A 26598-nucleotide genomic window follows, 5' to 3' on the forward strand; every position below is an offset into this window, starting at 1 on the left:
TATGGATATCACTGAACTTCTTACTACTAAATGGAAGAAAGTAATCATTGAGAATGGCTAAGAAAAATAAAGACAGAAGAGGTACAAATATTTGTGGTAAAGAAATGGAAAAATTTTCTATGTAAAGCAGACAGTGCTTCTGTAATTGCTCTTAATGCAGTGAATGATAATAAAGAACTTTAAATTCAAGCAAAAACACAGCTTTAAAGTTAATTATTTAAATTTTATTATATTATTATTTTGTAATTGTTCTTAATGCAGTGGATAATAAAGAACTTTAAATTTAATTATTAAATTTTTTCTGTAGAAGTATAGAAGGTAGATCTTTATTTTTAATTTAGTAAAATATTAAGAGGCAATGAAAGAAATTTGTTTGCTTGTAAATGATTAATTAAAAAATCTGTCCAAATATTATTGTACTAATAGAATCGTAGATTTATTAAATAGAATTAAGTAATTATTAAACTGAGGGTTAAAAATGCTTGCTTGTTGCGATTAGACTTCTAAGGCAAGGGAATAATTGTTTAAATAATAATTGAAATTTCTTTTACTGTTGATAAAATTAATCTCTCATCTGTTAATGGTCTCAACATATCACCTCTATTGAAAAATGTATCTGTAATATTTTTGCCTTTTATAGATTTCAAGAACTGTAAAAAAACATATTTATCATTGAATTACATATCTCTTGGAAGATTCAATGTTATACCTATAGTATTCTTAATGGGGAATATAAACATTAACTTAGTAGTAGACAGCAATACTGTAAAAGATTATAAATCTTTACTTTAATATCACAGAATGGAATCTTTAGTAAATAGCCAGAAAAGGCTAGAATCAGACATGTGCATTAATAATGTATTTTTAAAGTATAAAAAAATTTTAATTTATTTTTTATCACTTATTAATGAATTGTGTTTATAAGAATAATGGATTTAAGACAAAAAAAAAATTAGAAAGTCTAAACAGTGGATTATACGGAGTGGTGCATGGAATGATCCAAAACATTTGGTTTTGTTAAAAAATATTTACTTGAATCGCAATACAGAGAAGTAAAATACAGTGTTTATTACATACCTGGAAATTATGTTTTGCTTATCACATATTTAATATGACCACCATCAACTCTAGCAACTTCTCCAACACAAACTCCTATGATGTTAATAACTCGACGACACATATCCTTGGTTATCTCCTTGCATGACTCAATGATCAGTATTTCGTAGTTCCATCACTGTACAAGAATGTTTAGGAAAAACTTTTCCTTCAAAAATCCCCAAAGAAAATAATCACATGGATTCAATCATGACTGTTTGGGGACTAGTTTTCTCCACATACAAAACAATTAGGAAATCGATTTGATATTTGCGTTAAAAGTTTCATGCAGAAAAGTCTAAAGCAACATTAGCTGTGTGCAGTCTGGCTCCAACCTGCATGAACCATTCGTTTTATAATTGAAACCCTTTTGTAAGAAGCTAATGAACAAAATTATTACACAGCATGTTTAGATAACATTCACTGTTTACTGTCTGTTCAAAAAACAATGGCCCTATTACCCCATGACTTGAGATAGCAGCCCACACCGTAATTCTTGGAGCATGATGCACCTTTTCATGAACCATGTATGGATTTTCGGAAGCCCAGAAATGCATATTTTGTTTATTAACAACCCCAATTTGGTGAAATTGTGCCTCATCTGAAAACCAAACATTGCTCAACAATGTCTTGGTTCACAGCCCATTCAGTGAATGCCATTCTTTGGTATTTGTTGTCAACTGTTAATTTAGACAACATTATTTTACGTACGCATACAAATGCAAATCAATTTTTAAAATTCGCTGTACAGATCACCAAGAAATCCCAAGTTGCGCTGCTACTTTTCTTGTTGATTTGCCCAGGCTCCTCAGCAACTCTGCTCTGACAGTTTCAACATTTTCTGGACAACGAACATTGTCAGGCCATTCATGCTTACCCTCAAATACAGAACCATCAATAGTAAATTTTTCATAAAGTTTATGTATTGTTTTAAATGAGGGCAATTAGAGAGTTTGAAAATGTACATGAAACCGTCTTTATGTAAGCACCATACTTTTCGTTTCATTAAAGAACAACATAGTCTTTATGCACTGTTCAACAGTCAGTCTTCTTTTGTCAGTCATCTTGGAATGATACACAAACAGCGCACTCGGAAAGAGAAGAAATTAATCTTCAAACTGCTGTCACTTCCACAAAGATAAAATGTCACATTAATAATTAATAACCTAAAACAATTATTGCCAAAACAAATGTTGGATCATTTGTGCCACCCTGTAGATATGAGGTCTGTTCAGAAAATAACCGAACTTTATTTTTTTAATCTTAATTATCAACTTTACTGATTATTGGTCCTTGTTCCCCACACATTTTTCCCAGCAGTGCTTTCACTTCATGAAGCAGTACTGGGTAGCTGCATTTGAATTTAGTTTAATTTCATCAGTCTCAAACAGCATCCTTTCATTACTGATCTTAATTTCAAAAAAAGAAAAAATTGCAAGTAGCCAAGTCTGGCGAGTAAGGAGGCGGAGGATAGTCATCTGATTTTTGGCACAAAACTGAGTGTGCGAGTGCATTGTTGTGGTGAAGGAACCATGAGTTGTCTCGACATAACTCTGATTTCTTTTTGCGGATTTTTTCACATAACCATTGTAAAACACCTTTATAGAATGCACAGTTTACTGTTTCACCTCGAGGCAAGAATTCAAAATGCACAATTCTATTAAAATTGAAAAAAACAAAGCGCATTACTTTGACACTGAATCGAGATTGACGCGTTTTCTTGGGGTGTGATCATTTGCCAATCCATTGTGATGACTCAACTTTTGTACCAATGTCGTAGCCGTACACCCAGCTTTCATCTACCATTACGATCCTTTGCATGAATGTTTTACTGTCATTGGCTTATTCAAAAAGTTGCTGACTAATGTCCACTCCATGTTCTTTTTGCTATTCGCTCATCAAACGACAAACAAACATTGCTGCAACTACATGGGTGTTCAATTTTTCAATCAAAATATCATGGCATGATACAGTTAAGATGCTAACCTCTTCTGCAAGTTCTCTGAAAGTCAATTGGTGATTTGCATGCATAAGATCATTGATTTTCTGAACATGACTGTCATCAATAATATAATGATGAATTGTCATCAATTGAAGTTGAAGGAATTCCTGGTCAAGGGTCATCTTCAATTGACTGACAACCACTTTTATTCGTAATACTGCGTATGACCAGACCATCATCTCCATAAGGTTGTTTCAAAAGTTGAAATATTTCTGTGAAAGTTTTCTCTATTTTCAAGCAAAATTTTACATTGTATCGTTGCTCCCGAAAATCATAATTATAAAAATCACTAATAACACTTAAAACACATTACACTTAAATAACAGTAACATAAAAACTAACCGAGATATCAACAATTCAAGAAAATGTGGTTTTAGAGGAGGTTATGCGAAACATAATGCTGCCGACTGCATGTCACTATTATCTTCATTGGCGCATATTTAAAAATGTTCAGTTATTTTCTGAACCTGTCCTCGTGTATCCAGGTGTCTAGAAAGTCTGGAAACAGCTTAATTATAGAAAACTGAGTGTGACTATGCTGCCAGAATAAATGTAATTGATTACTGTATCAAAAAAATTACTATGAGTTGTGTTTGAAGTTGTATTCAACTTCATTCAACTTATATTTTTTTCATATTAAACATAATTTCATTAGTTTTGAACAGCAAAAATGTTAGTGAAAATCTTGCATCCATAGCGTAATCAATGTTTTAGATATTGACCATTAAAGGGTAAAGATTGGGGTAAAATGACCATCCCCAACCTTCATTCAAAATAAATATTTTTGGTAGTAAGGGAGGAAAATTAATTACACATTCTGTAAACTGTTTTTCAAAATCTCTTCTCATTACTTAATTATTATTTGAAATTTATCATTGTAATATTTGGTAATAAAATTAGAAATAGCTGATTCAATGAATTTATTTATTTGCTATTTAATTAATTAATTATAAAAAAAATATTTTTTAATTATTTATAAAAAGTATTTTTTCAAGAAAATGAGTAACGTAATAAAACATAAAGAATGTGTACTAAAATCACATCTGATGTTCAATGTGGCCTCCTCCTACTAGTTTAAAAAATCCACATGTGTAAAAATTATGTACAGCACTCTGAATTAATTTCCTTGAGATTTCAGCAGCTTCAGTTAGAATTCTTTGTCTTAGCTCTTCCAGATTCTCCAGATTAGTTTTATAAACTGTCTTTTAAATATCTCCAGAAGAAGTAGTATAATGGACTTAAATCTGGTGATCATGGAGGTCACTTAATTTGTCCTCACCTATCAATCCATCTTACTGGGAAAATATTATTCAAGACAGTGCGAACTTGAAGAGAATAGTGGGCAGGAGTTACAACTTGCTGAAACTATGAATTGTTAAAATTTTGTCTACAATAATTTTCAATAACTGAATAATTTGATTTCGAAGCATATGACTCACCTGTCAAATTTCAATTTCCTTCAATTAAAAAAAGACCCAATTAATGAATCCAATACAAAGGCAGCCCAAACAGTAATTTTTCAAAGATGCTGGGTGTGTACTACTCATAACCAGTGTGGATTCTCAGCCCTCCAGTAATGGCAATTATATCTACTGACATCTCCATTTCAGCATAAAAGTCGCCTCGTCTGAAAAGACAACAACTGTTATGAAGTTTGGGTTCTCGATAATCCTGTTCATCATAATTTCACAAAAGTCAAAATGCCGATCAAAATCATTCTCTAATAATTCTTGATGCAGGTGAATTTTGTAAGGCTTTATGTAGCTTTCAGGCAAGACTTCATGGACAGAGGATGTATTCATATCAAGGTACCTACTAATAACCCAAATTGAGGTATGAGGATTCTCTTTTACCTTTAACATGACATCTAGGTTTACATCTTCACTTAAAGTGGATTTAGGTCTGCCAGATTTGCAACGATCTTTTATAATATTCTACATTCCACAAATCTTCATACTGTTTTGTACACTGTTGATTTTGCAAACAAAACATGATCAGAAAAAATATTATTAAATAAATTTTTTACTTGGTCATACAAGCTTACTCAATTGTCATACCCACACATCATTAGAATTATCCTTTCATATTCACTGAGTTCTATTACCTTAATAAAATAAAGCAAAATGAAAAGAAACATAAATTAGAACATCTGATAAACTAATTAATCAATTAATGAAATAAAAATTAAACATCAGAAACACTAGTTAGAAAACCAGATAAACTAATTAATAAATTCAATGACCAGACAAACTTCACAGAAACTACATTTGCCACTCACTATTCAAAATGAGAGAAAAGGTAAAATTAATTCACACAATTAAGCTGTTGCAAACCAAACAAATAAAATTGTTGAATTTAATTTTAGAAAAAAATATTTATTTAATAAAACCATTTCAATTTTTATTTCTGAAATAATGTTTAATAAAAATTATGATGCATTCTTTCATTAGTTTTACATAAATCACCTATCTAATCTAATTTCAAATAAATAAATTCAATCAATCAGTTGTTTGTAATTTTGTTATTGAATATTGTAAATGATAAATTTTAAATAAGTAACAAGAAGAGATTTTTTGGAAAATGGTTTACAGAATTGCTTCCAGCATGAAATAGCAAAGTTACATGATCTGTAATTATCCCCTTTCAACCAAACGTATTTATCTTGAAAATAGGTTGGGGACAGCCATTTTACCCCAAACTGGACACTTTATTGGTCAATATGTAAAACAAAGATGAAGAACACATAAATGACTATCGATGCAAGGTTTTCACAAAAGTTTTCCCTGTTCAAATCTACACTGAAATCATGTGTAATATGACCATCATGCTGTTTAAAAAACAAAGTTGAATTCAATGTAGAAGATCCAAGATGACCTACAATAATTTCAGACAAAACTCAAAGTAGTTTCTTTGATAAACTATATTTATTCTGGTAATGTAGTCACATTCATTTTTCTTTTCCATAATTAGGCCACTTTCAGACTTTCTGGACACTCTGTTTATTAAATTAAGGCTGAAGAAAATCTGTTGTAAAAAAATCAGTTCTCCAGTATTTTATTAACTAAAGTGGAAAAAATTGAACTATCGAACAATGAGAATTAATCAAATGGGTTTTTGAGGCAAGTACAATTATTCTTAAAAAATAAATATAAATAAAGGTTTACCTTATTCTTAGTGATGATAAAACTGTTACAACTTCTGTAGCTCCAATCCATTTTCGTGTATTAAACAATTTACCTCCTAGCTGATCACAACCCTGTAAATCAAATCCTTGTCTCCAAGCCCACTCTATGTGTTGCTGTAATCGTGATATAGATGGCATAGCACTCCTACTAGGAAGTTCACCTCTAACAGTAAGACTACCTCCCACTACCCATTGCTTATATAACTGTTCATTGTATCCTGTGTGATGAAGTAACGATGAGAGCATCATTTGCATATTCCTGCAAAGTTAAGTTAATCAATACCTTCCATTATTTAACAAAAAGATAAAAATTAATATAATGAAAGAAAATATCTACACATGTAAGTAAAAATATCAAGACCTCATCTTGATGTAATGTCTCACCTCAATTTGTGTAATTAATCTAATTATTCTCTCAAAATAGATATTTTCAAGTAACAAAACACAAATGTTATTTATTTTTATATGAATATAATTTTATATATATAGCACTACACACACACACACACACACACACACACACACACACCCACCCTGCATCAAATTTTGCTTTATGCTTAAAAAACTGGTGCAGAAACCCATCGCATGCTTGTGGAAGCATTTGGTGATAATGCTATGAGTAAAAGTAAAACTTTTTTGTGGAACAAACAATTCAAAGATGGATGAACGACAGTCAATGACGATGAGCGTTCAGGAAGACTATCAACACAGCGCAACACTGGAAAACATCGCGAAAGTGTGAGAGGCTATTGTTGCAGATCGTAGACAAACAATCCATGATGTTTGTGCTATCGTACAAATGTCTTATGGGTCCATGCAACGCATCTTGTCAGACAATTTAAACATGAGACGCATTGCTGCAAAATTCGTACCAAAACTGTTGAACAGTGAGCAGAAACAAAATTGTGTAGCTGTCTGTATTGAATTGAAAAATTCAGCAAGAGATGACCCTAACTTCATCTCCAACATCATAACCGGTGATGAGACATGGGTGTACGGGTATGACCCTGAAATTAAGCAGCAGTCGTCGCAGTGGAAGTCGCCAAGTTCACCGCAGCCAAAAAAAGCACGCCAAGTTCACAGCAACGTGAAGTCCATGATGATTGTTTTTTCAACATCAAAGACATTATCCATAAGGAATTTGTTCCTCTTGGTCAAACTGTCAATGGGATGTTCTATTGTGAAGTTTTGAAGCGGTTACGTGAAAGCATTAGGCGCAAACGTTCAGAACAGCTGGGTTCTGCACCATGACAACATGCCCGTGCACACATCGCTAGCCATTTGTAATTTCTTGGCTTCCAAAGAGACGGTAATGATTCCCCACCCACCCTATTCGCCTGACCTTGCCCTGTGCAACGTTTTTCTCTTTCTGAAAAACTTTTTTCTCTTTCCATGAAATTTTAATTGAAAGACCATCGTTTAACACAATTGAGGAGATTCAGGAAGAAACGCAGAACGTGGTTTGAACACTTACACCTGCAGACTTCCAGGGATGCATGGAATCATGGGAAAAACGCTGGGATCACTGTATCAATGCCGAAGGGGATTACTTTGAAGGAGACAGTAGAAATTATAAGTTATGGTAAGCTATTTTATTTTTATGGTAAAATTCCCCCAACTTTTGGGTAGCACCTTGTATAATACATCTGTGCCAGTGCTTTTTCCAATCTTTGAAGCACTTCTGGAATGCAATTTCCAGTATGGTGTTTAGCTCCTTAAGCGATTCTGTTGTTAACTCTTCAATGTTGGCAAAATTTAATCTTTCATAGTTCTTTTCAGTTTGGGGAGTAGGAAGAAGTCAGAGGGACCATATCTGGCAAATATAGAGGTTGAGACACCATAACGATTTTGTTTTTGGCCAAAAATTCATGAAAAAGCACTGAAGTGTGAGCAGGTGCATTATCATGGTGCAATGTCATAAATTCTTTTGCCAAAAGTTCAGGTATTTTCTTTGAATTGCTCCATGCAAATTGCATAGAACTTCCAGGTAGTAATCCTTATTGACTCTGAGATAGTGATTTCATGATTGTTCATAAACATTCTCTTCACTTTTTTGATGTTGTCATTGGATGTTCGTGTCCTGGGACATCCAGGGCACTCATCATCTTCAAGATCTTCATGGCCCTCTTTGAAACATTTGTATCGCTAGTAAATGCTTATTTTAGTGATAGAAGACTTGTCAAAAGCAACATTCTACATTTGCAATGTACTTTATTCAATTCTTAAAGCAAAATTTAATGCAAATTCTTTGTTACATTTTTTCCACAAGTTAAAAATCACCAACCATTCCAAAACATAGCTACAATATAAACATATCTTAGGGATAAGTTTACCAACACAATTAAAATAAAAAATGTAACAACTGGACTTATACAGTCTGGGAAATTTCAAAATTCTGCATTTTTTTAATCAAATAGTATGTATATACATATCATATATATATATACACTAAGTCATAAATTAAACTAAAAGAATATTTATCAGTTTAAGTTTAAAAAATCGGATAAATATACCTGTATCCACAGCCCCATCCTTTATCACCATAAGTCGAGGCATAATGATCAACAGTAGAACACATAAATACTCTAGCAATATTTGCACAATTATTACTGATTGACATTATAAGTGGTACAATATCTGTAAAAAAAATGAATAATAATTAGAAATTAAAATAAATTTTTAAAGTGATCTACTAATAAAGATGACATAATAAGCAGTATAGTATTAAATTTCATAGGATTACACACATCTAAAATAAATCAGTAGAATAATGCTTATTAAAACATGTTTATTGTTTTATTAAAAACATTAATACAATTAACAAAAAATAAACTGCTTAGGTAATAAAAACCAATCTTTTTTTATTTACACTGACTTTCTTTTATAATAAAATTTATGACAAATTTGTTAACTACATATAAAACTTCTCAGTTTTAAAGGACTTATTCAGCAAGAGAAAATGAAGAGCATGAACATAAAGGAAACAACGGATTTAGCAAATTACCATTAAACATAAATGTATTACATATAAAGTATATTATACTGTTGGAGAAAGTATACTTTTACAAGAGAATACAGAAAAAAAAATTTCCCAGTAATGTTTCATGTGGTACTACCTACATGTATGTTGAAGATTGATAAAATAAATTACTATGATCATTTAAAAAAAAAAAAAAAAATTAAATAAATATAAATAACAGTTTATTATAGAAAATGAGACATACAATTTTGTTGAAATTAGAATAAAAAAAAACAAAAAAAGAAAAATATTAGTTAATAAAATAAAATTTCATAAAATGTTTATAACAATCTCAAATGCTAATAAAAATAATATTAATAAATAGCATCCCTGTCAGCTTCATCCGCACTATATTGTTACTTGTGTTTCACATCATCGTCAGGGGATGTTTAGCCAGTTAGTGCTAAAACACCTTTCCTAACTGGGACATCCATGTGTCCATTAAATTCATGCTTGTGAGAATAATAATGACAAACTAATATTAAACAGTTCAATTTATAAAAACTATCAGCGTTATGTAATTTCTTCAGACCAACAGTTTAGTCAGTATTTGACCCACTAATTGGTTTTTAGATATCCCGTCACGACTTCACTTGCAAAATACGTAATCTGAATTACAAATATAAATTGTAATCACAATTACCGTCTTTATGAGATTCATTACCAAATCTCATAAAGATTCACTCAATAGCAAAGCATAAAATGGTAAAAATGTAAAAAAATAATTTACGGTTTTTACCCCTTAAAATATTGAAAATCTGATAATGATTTTTATATATTTACCTGAAAAGACTTAGCAATCCCAAATCGAACAAATATCTCTCATTTTTACCTTTCTTCACCGCCATTCAAGACCAATTTTAAAAAAAATCAAAAAACTGGTTTTCAGATATTCACATGAAGATTACAACATAATAATCAAGTTTTTATTTTCATTTGTTGGGAGAGATTCAGAAAATAGTAAAATTTAATGTTTCCCATTTTAACATTTCAACTATTAATTTCATAAAATCTAGAAATTGGTTTTACAATATTCACATGAAGATTACGCACACAAGAAATTGATGTCTTCATTTGTTACCAAGAAATTATAATTAAAAAATAATAAAATTTCATGTTACCCCATTTTATCCCTTAAATTTGGAATTTTTCAAAATCAGATATGCTGACGAAAATAATTAGTTGACAATTAATATTTCGAAACATTTAAAGTCTCACAGGTTTACATTCAGACCTTTTTATGTCGTTTTACACCAATGTGATCAAGGTTCGGGAACCTGTCGACAATGTCACGATATTACATGTCGTCCGGAAATAGGCGGCGTTGAAAAACTGACTTTAGAAATTCACGTTACAGAACAGTTAATGAATAACAGCTTCATAACGTATTATAAAACCATTGTAGCTTCCAATCATACACGTTGTTCCTGCCAATCAATTGAGATCCCTATCCGATGAAATGTAAAAAATAAATAAGGTGCGCCTTACGTTATTTATTTTTTTATCACTATAGCGATGAACGTCAAAGCATCAATAGCTAAAGAGCTCCACCGACAGGCTCGACGAAACTATCCTACAAGACGTGTCGAACTCAAGAATTTCTGATCTTTTTCAAGCCGACCTTGTAGAAATGGGACCGTACGCTAGATCAAGCAAAGGCTATCGATACATGTTGACGATGATAAATTGTATTTCTAAACTAGCATTCGCCGTACCGGTTAAAACTAAAACCGGTACGGAGATCGCTAAAGCCCTCAAACCTATTTTGGATAAACACAAGATGCGTCATTTTCAAACCGATTTGGGTAAAGAGTTTTACAATCCGTCGGTTAAACGACTATTACATTCGTACAATATAAATCACTATTCCACACATTCGGATAAAAAAGCGTCGATAGTCTCTTTTACAAAGAGACTACTCTTTTTACTTTGTAAAAAGTTTTCAATAAGCGTATATGGTTAAAGTTTTTAGAAGAATGCGACAAGTACGAGATGCCTATCGAACTGGTGATCTACGATAAAAATATGTTCAATACAACGGTCCGACACGGATCGAACTTTATTTCAAGATTAAGACCCTCTTCGCTCGTGTACAAAAAGCCTTTATTGGAACTTCGAAACCGTCATGCATCTATGGACTACACAAACGTCTGCATGCACATGTTGGAATACGGTAGTCGTCTAGAAGGAGCGAGATGCTGTATAGTGATCACGGAACGAACTATTCCGATCAGGTCGCCAAAAACGTTGTACCGCTTAGCGTTATCATACGGTAGGAAATGTTTTGTGAACACGGCTTACGGAGTACAATTTACCGACGACGTACGGGAAACATTACCGATAAGACGAGGAGGATTACCGTTCGACATCGTGAACAACAAAGCGAGGCGCTCTTTTCCGGTGAGTTTCTAAACGAATCGCTACCCACATTGCGATTATACGCCGATGTATTCGGATTGAGGTATAACGAACGACGCGAACAGTTTGAAATCCAAAACGAAGATTTGCAGCGAAATGGTGCGAATATGCAGGTGCAAAACCGGACGAATTTTGGTTGTTGAATAGCTATCTGTTGCGTTTACATTCGGAAGGCGATCGTCATCCGATCAGACGACTTTCCACACGGTACTTGACAAAGGTCCCGCAGGGCGATCACTCAACGGTTGTGGATATTCCGCTGTGGGTTGGAAATAGAGCTGTCGTCTTTAAAGACACAAACACAAAGCTGTTGTCAATACCGTCTATTGATCAGGGTGTTACGCAATATTACAGCGAATTGTGCAATACCAACCGCCGTCCGACGAGAATGAATGTTTCGTTAATCGATGTTATACGTTTTCTACGCAGAACCAAAAAACATGCAGTGTTTTTTAGATCGGTGGAACTAGTATGGTGATGTGATCGACTGTTTTTCGATCATTCGTAACCACGATGCCGAACAAGAACGAGGTCGATATGCCATCGTCGTCTGCGAAGTTGGTAATATAAATCGATAGAATACGAGATTCGATAAAACGAAAACATCGCGCTATTACGCAAGGAATAACGGAATCGGAACAAGTTATGGAAAAACATTTTAAGCCTATTGTCGATCCGCTTCGCGAACTTAATCGTTTAAACAAAAGTACGATGGTAAAAAAGAAGAAGAGGATGCAAAGGGAGTGGGTGAAAAGGAGGAGGCGGAAGAGACACCGACGGTTATGAGAAGACTCTTTAAAACATCGCCGTCGGAAAAACAGTTTGTCAAACCTGTAGACCCATCGACACCGAAGTCGTTGGGTTTTCGTGCAAAACCATTTCTCGGATCTAGCCGTAACGGATAAAAGTAAGAAAATAGACAACGTCTACGGGGTGAAAAAACATTGACGATTAATGGATGATCGGAACAAAACCACTTGTGTTCAAAGGAAATAAAATAGTTATCGACAACAAAACGTATAGCGGTTCCAAAGGTTTATATCAATTGATTTTTTTGAATGAACCTGTAAATTATACAACCAAAGATTTGAATAATTATAAGAAAATATTAGAAACTACTGAGGCGCATAAAAGTCAAAATACCGGTCGCATAATTTCCAGTCGATCGTTAAAGTACAAGAATATTATCAAAAGACTGTTTCCTCGTACGCATCTTTCGTCGGAGAGCGGACAAGACGACGAAAGTCCAATAACCGGATCGGGTCTGTTAATGAGAGCGAAGAAAACGGTTAGACCGGATTACGTTTACTGAGACGATCCAAATGAACTGTGCGATAGACTGCGACTTTTAGTGGCTTCGAAGCGTGCGGGTCATAACGAGATAGTATCGATCATAGAAGAACTGCAAGAAGGCGGATATATAAAGGAGGGTAGTAGAGGAAACTTATTACTTTAAACAGTCTGATGATGAGTATCGACAAGTTCGAACTTTCACGCGTTGGGAGTGCAATCATCCAACCACCGACTCGGATTGTTGAAACGTTCGAAAAAACCGCCGACGGAGATTTCGATATCAAAAAACGTCGTTTGTGTAATGTTGGTTCGCCTGTTGACGATGACGATGGTACAACATTTGGTTACGTTACGAAGATGTTCGTAAAGCAAAGCTAATTGAATAATAAATACTTACCGATGGTTTCACCGATGGACAACAACGCACTTTCCTTTTCAAAGAGGCGATTGTGCGATATCGCCGATCCAATTGAAAAAACAGACGTCGTAACTGTCGACTATTTACGGAAAAACCTTTTCAATAAAAATGAGATAATTAACGCGAGAGGATGCGTTATCACAAATGCTGGTGCACCAATTAATAGCACGGATCTCACTACAAAGTCATACGTAGACAATGTGGGGTCAAATCATCGAAAGTTATCGTATAAAGTGACAAATGGGATTTTAACGAGTAAAAACGGTGTTGTGGATATCCAAAAAAGTGTTAGAACGAACGCCAAGGCACCTGTACAGTTGACTGACCTCGCGACTAAAGGATATGTCGATATAATGAGGGAAGAGTTGAGGTAAGGGTTGGCGGAAGAGTACGTAATGCATAGTGATCTAAATAATGTATTCTTTGCCAAAGTTTTACCACCAGATGTCAACGCAGTCAGTTGTCAAAATAAGCGAATATGTGGAGTCGGTGATCCTATCTAAAAGACCAACGTCGTTACTCTTAACTATTTACGAACAAACCTTTTCGATGAAAAAAGATAGTCGACGCTACAGAATCTGTTATCACTAACACTGGTATACCTAAGAATAGCACCGATCTTGCAGCAAAGTTCTACGTGGACGATATGGAATTACACATACAAAAATTACTTTTTACGACTAAGGGATATATCGATGACACACTATTTAGGTTTTACAAATTTCTAATAAACTAAGTAGTAAAGATACAAAGGAGGACGAGAATGTGACAAAAAATATGGTGCGCCCTCCGATCGCTGATAAGACAATGAAGAATGAGGATGTGAATAAAAATATGATACGTCCCACGGTCTCGGATTCAAAAACAGATAAAATGACAACGAAAGAGGATGATGTGAATAAGAATACGGTACGATTGCCGAATACGGATCCAATGTAAGATGGTAGAATGTTGTAAACAAGTTCATTATCTGTCCGACATGGCAAGAGTGAGGAGGCCAAAACGTTCTTCTGTTCGAAAGGGTAAGGTGAGAAGATCTAAACGAATAGCCAGTCTTAAACGAGGCGGTGGACTCTTAACAACTCTAACAGAAGGGGCTGCAGGAGCGTTGGGATCTTATATTGGCGATAAAGCATTAAAAGATGTCAAAAAGGGGGTGGGTACGGTTGTAAACAAAGGGATCGATTTATTACCGATAGAGTTACATATTCCGGGATATCAGTACTGCGGACCGGGAACGAATTTAAAAAAAACGATTAAAGAGGGGCGATCCCGGTGTAAACAAGTTGGACGCCGCTTGTAAAGAACACGATATCATGTTCTTTACGCAACGTACAACGATAACGAAAGAAGAGCGGCAGCACATCGTAAATTAGCCGATAGCGCTTGGGAAAGAGTTAAAGCTAAGGATTCGAGTATCATGGAAAAGGCTACGGCATTGGCGGTTACAAACGCGATGAAGTTAAAAGCAAAGTTCGGTGGCGGAAGAGTAAGAAGACGAAGAATACGGTCAAAAAGGAATAATATAAAACGTCTTGTTGAAATGATTAAACGAAAAGCGGGCACTGCAGGGCGGGGATTATACCTTAAGCCCTACCCTTTCACCGGATCGGGGATGGGCGGTAAAAAAAAAATCGTCGCCGTAGTCGTGGTCTTCAATAAAGGGAATACCAGTGCGTCCGCTATCGAATATAGAATTCATGTGGTACGCGAGAAAACTAAATACAGCCGATTTTCGAGGAGTCTTCATGTTGGACGCATTACCCACACAACCGAAGACCAACGAATCTGCGATAGTTAATCTTGACCTCAGTACCGGTCATGGAGTACATTGGGTATGTTATAGAAAACGTGGACGGATGGTGGACTATTTCGATAGTTTCGGTAATTTGCGTCCACCTAACGAATTGATGCGTTATTTTCCACTCGATTCGATTATAAATTTCAATTATAACGCCACACAGAGTATAAACACGGTTATCTGTGGACATTTATGTCTTGAATTTCTCAGTGGTGGTCCGTCAGCCTACAGGTAAACATGTTCTGCATAAGTGGAAATACGTCGTTATTACACGCTACATTCTTTCCACCATTGGATTTGTCCGATGGCGACTGGGAATTAGCGTTGATAAACCTAACTACATACAACTCGATTCCGGATTTCGAAGAGGGAATCAACAACACATTTACCGTTGTTCCAAAGAAACCTCAAAACCCGATTAAGTTGGTACTAGCGACCGGATCGTACAAAGTGGATGATATCGCCAAACGCTTGAGCGATGAACTGAAAGACAAAAGCAAAATAGATTTACTTATGCGTCCGAATAACAATACGTTAAAATGCGAACTTATCGGTTGCAGTGCTGCGACCGATTTGACATCAACAGATAGTTTGGCACCGCTGTTGGGGTTCGAGAAAACGAATCTGACGGCAAATATATGGCACGAGTTATCGAAGCCGGTCGTCATTAACAACGTGAACACGAATGCAACGTTATGAGTTGCATTAACAACGTGGTCGAATGCAACCTTATAAGAGGCTCCTATACGAACGGATCAGAGGGACACGTATTGCACGAATTCACGCTAAGCGTACCGCCTGGTTTCAAAATAATCGAATCGCCGAAGAATATAATCTATCTACCGGTTAATACGAAGAGCTTAGACGAGATCGCTGTAAAGTTAACCGATCAAGACGGAAAACCGATAAATTTCCGCGGTGAAACAATTACGGTGAGATTGCATTTACAAAGGAAAGTCAATAAATGGGATTAATATACAATAGCGGTGGTACTAGTAGCGAAAAGACGCGCAAACCTATCAGTCGACGAGCAAACAGCAAAGCGTTAACATCGCGTAACGTGTTGTTTCTTCGAAAACTTGGTTTTACAGTTTTGGTGAACCGTAATGGATGCGTTAGGAGCGAATATGTTGGACGTCGGTGAAAGTGTTTCATTCGACAACACGATCACACAGTACGAATATCATACCCACCTACCGTACGCTTCGTCGACTTACAACAACAACGATGAAATCCGGATTCCGATACACCAACAAGATGTGTACACGTTACCGCATAAAAGCTATTTGATGGTCGAAGGGACGTTAACTACTAAAGCGGGCGATAAGAAGGCAACGGAATCGTGGTTAAAAAACAACGCGATACCGTTTCTTTTCGAGGAGATACGATACGAAATAAACGGCACGGAGATGTGTCGCGTACAAAAGTTAGGAATAACGACAACGATAAAGCATATTCTTTCGTTGCGTAAAAGCGAAGAAAATACATTGGACAATTTTGGGTGGAAGTTCAAAGCGTCGGATAAGTTCGAATTGGATGAAACCACTGGAAGATTTTGTTTCTACGTACCGCTGCGTATGCTGATGGGTTTCGCCGAAGACTACAAACACATAATATTGAACGTCAAACAAGAATTGGTTTTGCTTAGATCTTCTAGCGACGTGAACGCAATAGTGTCGTCCAAAGGGGCGCCCGATTTGAAGTTGAAAGTGACTAAGTTAGCGTGGAAGATTCCGTATGTTCACGTTGCCGACACGATGCGACTGCGTTTGTTGAAGGTAGTAGAACGAGATAGACGGTTGGCGATAGCCTTTCGTACATGGCAGATCCACGAATATCCAGCTTTACCACAAACAAACAAACATTCATGGACGGTAAAGACATGTGCGCAAACGGAGAAACCGAGATACGTGATATTCGATTTACAGACGGACAGAAAGGATAAAGCTACAAAATCATTGACGCTCTTCGATATGTGTGATTTGGTAAACGTTCGTTTATATTTGAAGTCGCAGTACTATCCGTACGACAATCTACAGGGAGATGTGAATATGATGTATGAAATGTTCGCCAGCTTTCGGTTCGGTTATTACAACAAACCGGAGGACGAGTGTCCCGCTTACAGTTTGGCGGATTTCAAGACCAGTGTTCCGTTAATAGTTATCGACTGTTCCCGTCAGAACGAATCGCTTAAAACAGGAACCGTAGATGTACGTATCGATTTGATACCAAACACAATATACCGGCCAACACGACCGCCTACTGTCTAATTATACATGATAGCATCGTCACATACACTCCGCTCACTGGAATAGTGAAAAAAACTTATGTAATGCGGGAGGTATTTAAAACCGATCAATTAGGCGGTGGTGGTGGAGATGGATGGGGAAAGGAAGGTAAAAAGCAAATATTGGCAACGTGGCGACGGTTTACGAAATGGTTGATAACATTGAGTGTATTTAAAACAGGTATAGCAGTTGGTATAATTGTGACACTATTACTGGGCGACTTTTCGCATGAATCTTGTACAACGATGAAACCGATACGGTGTAGAGTGACTTTTTCTACACAATCGCCGGTTAACATACCGCTAGTATGGTGTAATTCATCGTCCGTGGAGTTGTCCATTTTTTACAATGCTACCGTATCACCATCATCTTCGAAAAACCTGTCTGCTGACGTAGTTAGCAACATCACTACATCGTCACCTTCAGAAAAAGCAATAGTGTTACCTTTGGAGGGGGGTAACCCCCTCCAATACCACAATGGTATAGAAAAAAAAGGTTACGACAGACGACGCAGATCGACAGTTGAGTCAGTCATAGAGGAAGGAGAAGTGTCGAGTTCATCAGACGATCAGCACTTGTTACCGATCGCTGAAGAGGCGTGAATAAGCCGTACGAACGATCGTCGACGAGTGAAAACACTAAAATTAAAAGGACGAAAAAACATAACAATAAGAAGACGATACCGTCAAAGAGGAGCGACGAAAAACAAGAAGACAAAAGGTCGTGCATAACACCGTTGGTGTTAAATAAGGACGAATTAGCCAAACACGGTATTTGCTGTTCCTTTGATGACGTATACGAATCTTTATACGATCGCACGCAGTAAATATTTGGTGCGTTTATGGTGGGGACGTCTAAAGAACTCACGTCGATCCTCATACGCAAGTGAGTTGTCGTCATGGAAGGAGTTATCGAGTATCACGGCTTTCTCGGCAAACGCGGAGAGTTTATAATCATAGAACTCGCTGTTGTCGGAGAAGAATGCTATATGCTTCTTCACTTTCGATCGCCGTATCCAAAGTCTGAGTTACCGTCTAAGTACAAACGGATGGCCGGATGGTTGGAGAAATTTTCACAAAATCAGTTGGGATTACGGTGAGGCAGTATACAGCGATGATATATCATGAAGGCGTTTTGATCACAATTCGGTACGATATACACTAAAGGACTGGAGAAAGCAGATTTTCTTGCGTCGATTTCATTCCGACGTACGTGAGATACCGGAAAACGCACCAAAACCGAAACATAATTACATCTTAAATTGTCCGTACCACAACCTCCATGCTGGTGGAAAATGTGCGTTGCATACCGGTTGTTTCTACATGCAGTGGTTGAAGTACTCGAATAAGTCGTTGGATCTGGCGAGAGAAGCCGATCGACTGCGTACTTTTGAACATACAGACGTTAAAAACAAAGACGAACTGGCTAAAAACGGTTATTACTACTGTTTCGACGACACGCGCATCAAATGTTGTTGGTGCAACGAAACGATTGACTCGTCTCAACACTTGGTGCGATGTCGAAACAGCATAAAGGAAAACGTTCCTCTTTCGTTCGAGTCTATTGTTCCACGAAGAAAGAACAATATGTCGTAATGACATAGCACTCTTATCTTAATGTTTGTAATAAATCAAGTACAAACATTTGTGAGAGAAACTACATACACAAACAAAAAAAAATAAAGTGTTTTATAGTAGGCCTATCGAGGAGAGATTTCACTCGTGTAAAACAAATCTCAACGCGCCGCGGTTACTACCTCCTGGGTGGTGTGGAAATGTAACCGACGAAGACAATGGTAATGTATGTATAGGAAGTTGTATGTAAAGGGAACTAATACTTAATTCCATTAACAGTTTACCGATCGATGTAGATATATCCGCATCGGTTTGGATGGTTAATTTTTCCACGTCGTCGTGTAACATCGTTGCGACATTTAACGAAACTTACATCCGCGTCGTTTCCGCACGCTACAAGTATAAGTGTGGACGTTGAGCGTTTCAATACGGTTAGAGTGCATTTCAATTACGCAGCCACATACGCAAACTTCACAACGGATTACAGGAATATTTAGACAGTTTAAAAATCGATACTGTAGACGGATTGTGTGGACATTATTTTCACTATAGTGGCGAACCGATATAGTAGCGATGAAAACGTTTACAGATTCGGTTAACGAATTGAGATTTATTGCATCGCATATTTGAAATATAGTTTTATGATGCTTGTCGCCCACTCTGTTCACTGTGACGATGAAATAATACATACCGTCGATTGTAAGAAATTTGGTTACAGCGGACGTGGACTACCGAAATCCCTTTGCTCCTGTGAAATGATAATTGAAAACGCAAAAAGGTTATACACTATGGTACGCGCTAATAAATATGAACTGTAATGGAAGAATCAATTCGCTTGTTCAGCGATCGATGATAGCGGGTCTTTATCGATTATTTTGTAAAACTGCCGACAGGAGTAATACGGATGACAAAAGTATGTATACGGTACCGTCATCGTCGTCAACTGATCAGTCGAGTGTAAACTCTGCGAGTGTGAAGATGGATGCCATATCGTTTGTTAACGCTTTCAACGATGACGTTTGTTTTCTCAAGAAACTACCGTGGAAACAACCGACTGATCTTCGTACCGGTGTAGACTACGTAATATTTGATATGAGAAAGGTACTTACATTTTTATATGAGTATCGTATTTGCGCCATATTACACGACACCGTTGCAAACGAACTGGGTTGCTTTCAAATCTATTTACCGACCGGATATACAAACAGATTTACCGATGACGAAATGTCTGTTGTAAGACGACATTCGATGAAATTGACATATTACGGAAAGAAAGACGATGGATTGACCGAAGACTTAAAAGTAAGTTTGTAACATCTTACAGTTGAGAGTGTTTTGTAGGCCTATCTGGGAGAGATTTCACTCAAAAAAAAAAAATCTCAACGCGCCGCTGTTGCTACCTCTTGGGTGATGTGGAAATGCAACTCAATCACAAAAAAAGTATTAGTTTTTTTTTTTGTTTGTAACTATGATCTGGTGTAGTAGCTTTTTTCTTTATACTTCAGTTAATATTATTGTTTCTTTAAATAAAACATTTTTTTTAAGTCGAGTCAGTTGAATGCAAGTGGTAGATAAGCAGGTTCAAATTTGTTCGTTTCCTGTTTAACGAAAAAAACGGTTATTTATTGCATCTGTTCTTAGAATAGCAGATGTGGTAGTTGATAAAAAAAACATACTTATTTATTGCGTTGTTTCTTGGAACACCGGATGCGGGAAATTGATAAGCAGGTTCAGACTTGTTCGTTTGCGGTTAGTTAAGAGGAGGGGGAACATTTTTTTTCATCTAATGAGTATAAATAGCGGTTCCTAAACAGCATAAAGATCGAAACGGGAATTCGATCCTTGGCTTTGTTAGTGGAAGGTCGTCTTTTATTGTGCTCTGTGAATTGTCTGTTGTAACCAGTCCAGCCAGGTGTTCAACAGTGCTTCTACCTGCGTCGCCAGACAATGTGAGAAGGGTCTGCTAGGACATCAGCCGGGCGGCCAGCTACCTGGATTCCGGGCCAGTCACTTAAGAAAAGGATAATTCTTTTCTTAATTTTATTTTATTTTATTTCTATATCTTTCTAACAATGTAAAGTGAACTCTTGTAGTCATTAGTAATACATTAGACTAATAGCCTAACATTATAGACTATATGATACATCTAAAATAATTATTATTTATTTATTTTAACAGGAAATTAAACTTTCCAATTTTATTTCTGTTGTGTATTTTCTTACAGCAAGTGTAGTGATAATATAAGTTTTAATTTTAATTCTAGTCTTATTTTTTCTCCTTCATGGAAGGAAAAATAAGGCCTCCCCCACCCCGTTCTCCCACCCCGGAACTGTCCGTCGGTGGAGAGGAAAGCGGGTCTGGCGCTAGGAAGCGCCAGAAACGCCGGGACTCCGCGCCTCCTATGGAGACGGAGCCCGTAGCGGGCTGCAGCAGCCGCCAACCCGCAGGCTGATGATGGGGCCCCATCACAGCCTGCTACCGTCAGGCGGGAGAAAATCCCGCCGATAATGCTGGACTGCCCGAAAGAGTGGCCAGCATTGGCGAGGGACAGTCGAGGATTGGGGGGCGCCTGGTGGCAAAAAGCACCGGGCTCTCAATAAGTCTGCAGCTGGGCAGCGAGGCAGATTACCGGGCGGTGCAGAGTTTCCTGCACTCGAAGGGAATCGCCTTCCACTCCTTTCAGCTCCCGAAGGACAGGGAGCTGAAGGTAGTTATACGGGGGATCCCCTATGAGGCTACCCCGGAGGAGATAAGGGAGGAACTGACCTCCCTTGGTTTTGAGGTGACTTCGGTCAAGAAGCTCCTCACGAGGGACGGTCGGGAAACCCCGACCTGCCTAGTGGCCCTGAAAAGGACCCCCAGCGCCCCCATAGCGAGAAAAATTTACGACCTCAGCGATATTTTTTATTGCAAGGTCGGAGTGACCGCTTTTGTGTCACGAGGGGGGCCGCCCCAGTGCCACAGATGCCAAAAATTTGGGCACTCATCAAATTATTGCCAGAGAGCCCAGCAATGCGTGAAGTGTGGTGGAAACCACGACACTTCTGCCTGCGTCAAGCCGCGTGAGGAACCAGCCTCATGCGTTAACTGTAAGGGGCCACATCCGGCCAATTACAGGGGCTGCCCCTATTACAAGGAGCAGACAACAAAAGTCAAGGGACTTAAAAAGCCCGCGACTGTAGACGGCCGCAGCTGGGCCCGTGTTGCCGGTGGGGGAAAATCAGCCCCCAAACCGGAGGTGCCGGCACCTGTGGCCAAGGCGGTAGTGAAAAAAGGGGAGGTACCCTCCCCAACACCCGCCAAGCCAATACCGGCGGCAACCACCAAAAAGGTGGTGAAACAAAAGGCGGCGACAAAGCCGGCCCCGGCGAAGAAGGCCAAGCCTTCCTCGACGGGAAAGGCAAAGCCTGCTCCGGCTGGGAAGGCCAAGCAGGCTGTTAAAAACACCGCGGCCCCTGTGGCCCCGCGCCCCACCAAAAGGGCAGCCGCGCCAAAAGGCACCTCCAGCGGCAATCCGAAACCGGCTACCCCGTTGGAGACCACTGGCATGGACTTCCTGTCACAAATGACAGTGAGGGATATCCTGCCAGATATAATGATGGTTTTGCCACGCCTGCTCCAGACAAAATCTCTAAAGGACTGTATCCAGTCCTTAATAGAGTGCCTCATGGCTGTACTGTCCAGGTATGGTTAGGCCCACCCTCAGACTCTTTCAGTGGAACGCCAACTCAGTAGTAGGCCGGACGGAGGAACTAAGCCGTCTGGCCGAGGATCTACTGATAGACGTGATACTGTTGTCTGAGACGTGCTTGAACCCAAACAAGCAACTGACCCTTCGGAACTATTTTACATATAGGACGGATAGGCCAGTTCAACCCGGAATTCGCACCTCTGGTGGAACTGCGGTTTTAGTTCACAGAAGCCACATGCATACGCGCGTTGTTCTTCATACAAACGTGATGGAGCAAACGTGTGTACATGTGGAGCATCTAGGCACGGTGTGTCGGCTGGTTTCGGCTTATAGCAAGCCGAACAATGCGGTAACCGGCGCAGATCTGGATGCCGTGCTGGAAAATTGGGATGGGCCCATGATACTCATGGGCGACCTCAATGCCAAACACGTGTCATGGAACAGCAATCTGACAAATCCGAATGGCAGATTGCTGTACGAAAGGGCGAGAGCCCGCCGCTTGGTCGTCGTAGGCCCTGAGGTGCCCACGTTCGTTCATCGCACAGGCAGGTGTAGGCCTGACGTGCTGGATATCGCAGTAACGATAGAAGACCTCAGCTCGGACCATTCCCCTGTCCTGTTGGAACTAGGTCAGGCAGGGGGTGGCCGAGATCCCCCGCCTATACCCCGAAGGTCAGTTAACTGGAAAAGGTTCTACGAGACCCTCCAGCGGGAGTACAGGCCGGTAAATCCTGAGCTCCTGAACACCCCGGAGGAAATCGACGACACTGTCGGGCGCGTCAAGTCGTCAATGACCGAGGCCCTGGCAGGCAGCTCATCGGCCAACAGTCGAGCAGTTGTTCGAAACGACCTCCCTCCTCATATCTCCGAAGCCATAACGGAGAAACGACGACTGAGGAGGAGATATCGAATCACCCTGTCCCCCGCTGATAAGCGGGCCTTTTATAATCAAACGGACAGGGTAAAACAACTGCTGACAAGCCATCGAGAGGATTCGTGGAACGAATACCTCGCCTCGGTCTCTGACGACATCTCCTCGGTGTGTTCAGGTTGAACAGGAGACTGCGAGAAGGGAAGAAGCCTCGCCATCCGGTTGTGGGGCAGCGGGGTTTTCTTGCCTACTCGGAGGCGGAGAGGGCCGAGGTTTTCGCCGATACCTTGGAGGAGCAGTTCACTCCAAACCCCCCTCCCTCCCCGAACGACGAGCACACAACCGAGGTGGAATCCTTTCTTGTAGATTATTTCTCACAAGTGGAGGACGCCCCTCTAGAGATTGACCAAGTCACTGAAGCGGAAGTTTCCGCAGCCATTAAGGCCACAAACCCCGACAAGGCCCCGGGTGTCGACGGGATCAGCGCCCGTGCATTCCGGAACATACCGGCCTCCGTGATTACAGCAATTTCGGTGATATTCACGTCCATTTTGTACGTTGGATATTTCTCGAATTGTTGGAAAACGGCCAAAGTCGTATGTTTAACCAAACCGGGGAAAAGTTCACTTTCCCACGGAATTATAGGCCAATCTCCCTGTTACCGGTATTGTCTAAGTTGTTCGAGAGAATTTTCCACGAAAAACTGAGGCGATACATGGAGGGAGAAGTGCGGCCCGAGCAATTTGGGTTCAGGGAGGGTCACTCAACTACCCTCCAACTGGTAAAAATAATAGATGACCTTGTCGGAGGCCTGAACAGGAAAGCGGTGACTGCAGCCGTTTTTCTGGATGTGGCCAAGGCCTTTGACAAAGTTTGGCATAGCGGGCTGCTTTATAAGCTATCGCGATCGGGGATCCCTTACCGCTATGTCAGACTGATGCGGTCATATCTGCTAGACCGACATTTTGTCGTGCGCGTAGGGGAAACGATTTCCTCTACCAGAGAAATAGCCGCTGGGGTTCCCCAAGGAGCAGTGCTCTCTCCGTTCTTGTAAACTTTGTACGTGAACGATATGCCGCTGTCGGAAGGGGTCAAAACGGCCCTTTACGCAGACGACACGGCATATTTCTACGAATCCGCAAATGTGGATTACGCGGTCCGGAGGCTCCAAAGGCAGCTGGACTTAGTGGAACCGTGGTTCGACATGTGGAGAATCAGGGTCAACGGTGAAAAATCGGTGGCCGTGATGTTCACATGCAAGGCACGAAAACCGGCCAGACAGCTGGAAATCTCAGGGGAGAAAATCCCATTTGAGAAAACAGTTAAGTACCTGGGGGTGGTGTTGGACAGGCTTACCTTCGGCGAACATGTAAATTATGCGACCCGGAGGGCTAAGGCCGCCAGAGCCTCGCTATACCCAGTGCTGAACAGTGCCAGCCCGTACCCACTGGCAACTAAGCTTCTCATTTTTCGGCTGTACGTACTGCCGATTCTAACATATGCTTACCCGGCATGGGGGGCAGTGTTGAGCTCCTCGCTTCAAAAGAAGATCGAGGCCGTCCAAAACATCGCGTTGCGGACGATCTTTGGAGCTCCGTGGTTCGTCAGGAACGCCACTCTCCGATCTGACGCGAGATTTCAATCCGTGTCCGAGATGGGGGTGGCGCAGGCGCGCAGACTGTTCGGGAGAGCGGCTTTGTCCGAACACAGTCATCTTCGGGACATCTGCCGAGAGGACCCAACTCCGACAGTTGTAAGGAAGCGGCCTCACGCCGTACTGGACGAACCACCGTGATGGTGCGGTGCGGTAGCCGAAAATCGACAAACCAGGCTTACGGGCCTCCATATCGCATGAGCCATAAACGGAATAGTGCGTCAGACGCGTTTCCGGGGTCGCGAGTGAATAGTTTTCGCGAGTTATATAGTCTGAAGACGTCAAATACGGTAAGTCGCGCATAAAACAAAAACGCGGTCAAAAGTTTTAATTTTTTTTTTTTCTGCGTGTGTTTTGTTCTGTTTCTCTTGTTTCAGAAACGGGAGAAACGTGGATGTGGAACGACTCGTCGTGCCGTCTTGGGAAACGGCCTTTCCTTCCTCTCATCCTGCCAGTCCAAAGAAAAGTAAAAATCAAATTTTTATTTTTTATTTTTATTTATTTATTTTTTTACTTCTTTTTCTTCGTGTGTGTGTGTTCTGCTTCTTTTGTTGCAGATACCAACAGCCACCACAAAAACAAATGGTTTCTTCACTGCGGCCACGCGGTCCCCCAACCCCTTCTCAGACACACGTGTGTCTGAAGGTTAATAATTACGTAGAGTGAATAATTTCTGTTTACTTCTTCTAAGAAAATCGCCGCCCCAAAACCGCGATCGCGAATAGGTATCACCAATTTCTAAGTTCCCTATTACCTTCCTTACCTTTCCTTTCAAGAAAGAAGAAAGAGGAAACGAGCCCAGCAGCCATCAGCCCACCAGTCACAAGCCCAGCAGCCACCTGCCCAGCAGCTACGTGCCTAGCAGCCACTGACAGCACGGAAGAAGGAAGAAACGTGCACTTTCCCCCGTTCAGCCCGTCGGGGCCTCGGGAATTTCAAGGTTGACGGTATGTAACTTCGGTTACTGCCAATTCTGGAAAGTGCAGGCCAAAGAAGAATGAAGAGGTCTTTGGAAGAAGAAAACGGAGAAGAAGAAGGTGAAGAAGAAGGAAGACCCACTACTCGTCTCAACATCGCGGACTGGAGTCCGGAACAGAGCCCAGCAGAGATGCGACCTGAAGGGCAGCCACAGCAGAAGCGGACGAAGAGCTTCTACACCACCTCTTCTTTAAAACTTACAAGTAGAGTAAAACAAACCAGCAATTGCGACTCCTCCGGAGTAGGGGTCGCATTGCTCCCTCCTTATAGTCAGTGCCCCGTTGTGGCGTATTCCTGCTAGCCTATTAAGCG

General features: G+C 39.5%; 1 protein-coding gene across 1 annotated transcript in view; it reads right to left on the minus strand.

Moving 5' to 3' along the window:
* The window catches only part of LOC142318077 (zinc finger-containing ubiquitin peptidase 1-like), a 106020-nt gene that overhangs the window by 23243 nt on the left and 56179 nt on the right, over positions 1-26598 (minus strand). Inside the window, exons 6-7 of the mRNA XM_075354603.1 lie at positions 8795-8918; positions 6262-6540 (exon numbers count right to left, since the gene is read on the minus strand). Of these exons, the coding sequence (XP_075210718.1) occupies positions 6262-6540; positions 8795-8918 (403 nt within the window). The remainder of the gene's footprint in view (positions 1-6261; positions 6541-8794; positions 8919-26598) is intronic.

The sequence above is a fragment of the Lycorma delicatula genome, chromosome 1, assembly GCF_047948215.1.
Source record: "Lycorma delicatula isolate Av1 chromosome 1, ASM4794821v1, whole genome shotgun sequence".
Lineage (NCBI taxonomy): Eukaryota > Metazoa > Arthropoda > Insecta > Hemiptera > Fulgoridae > Lycorma > Lycorma delicatula.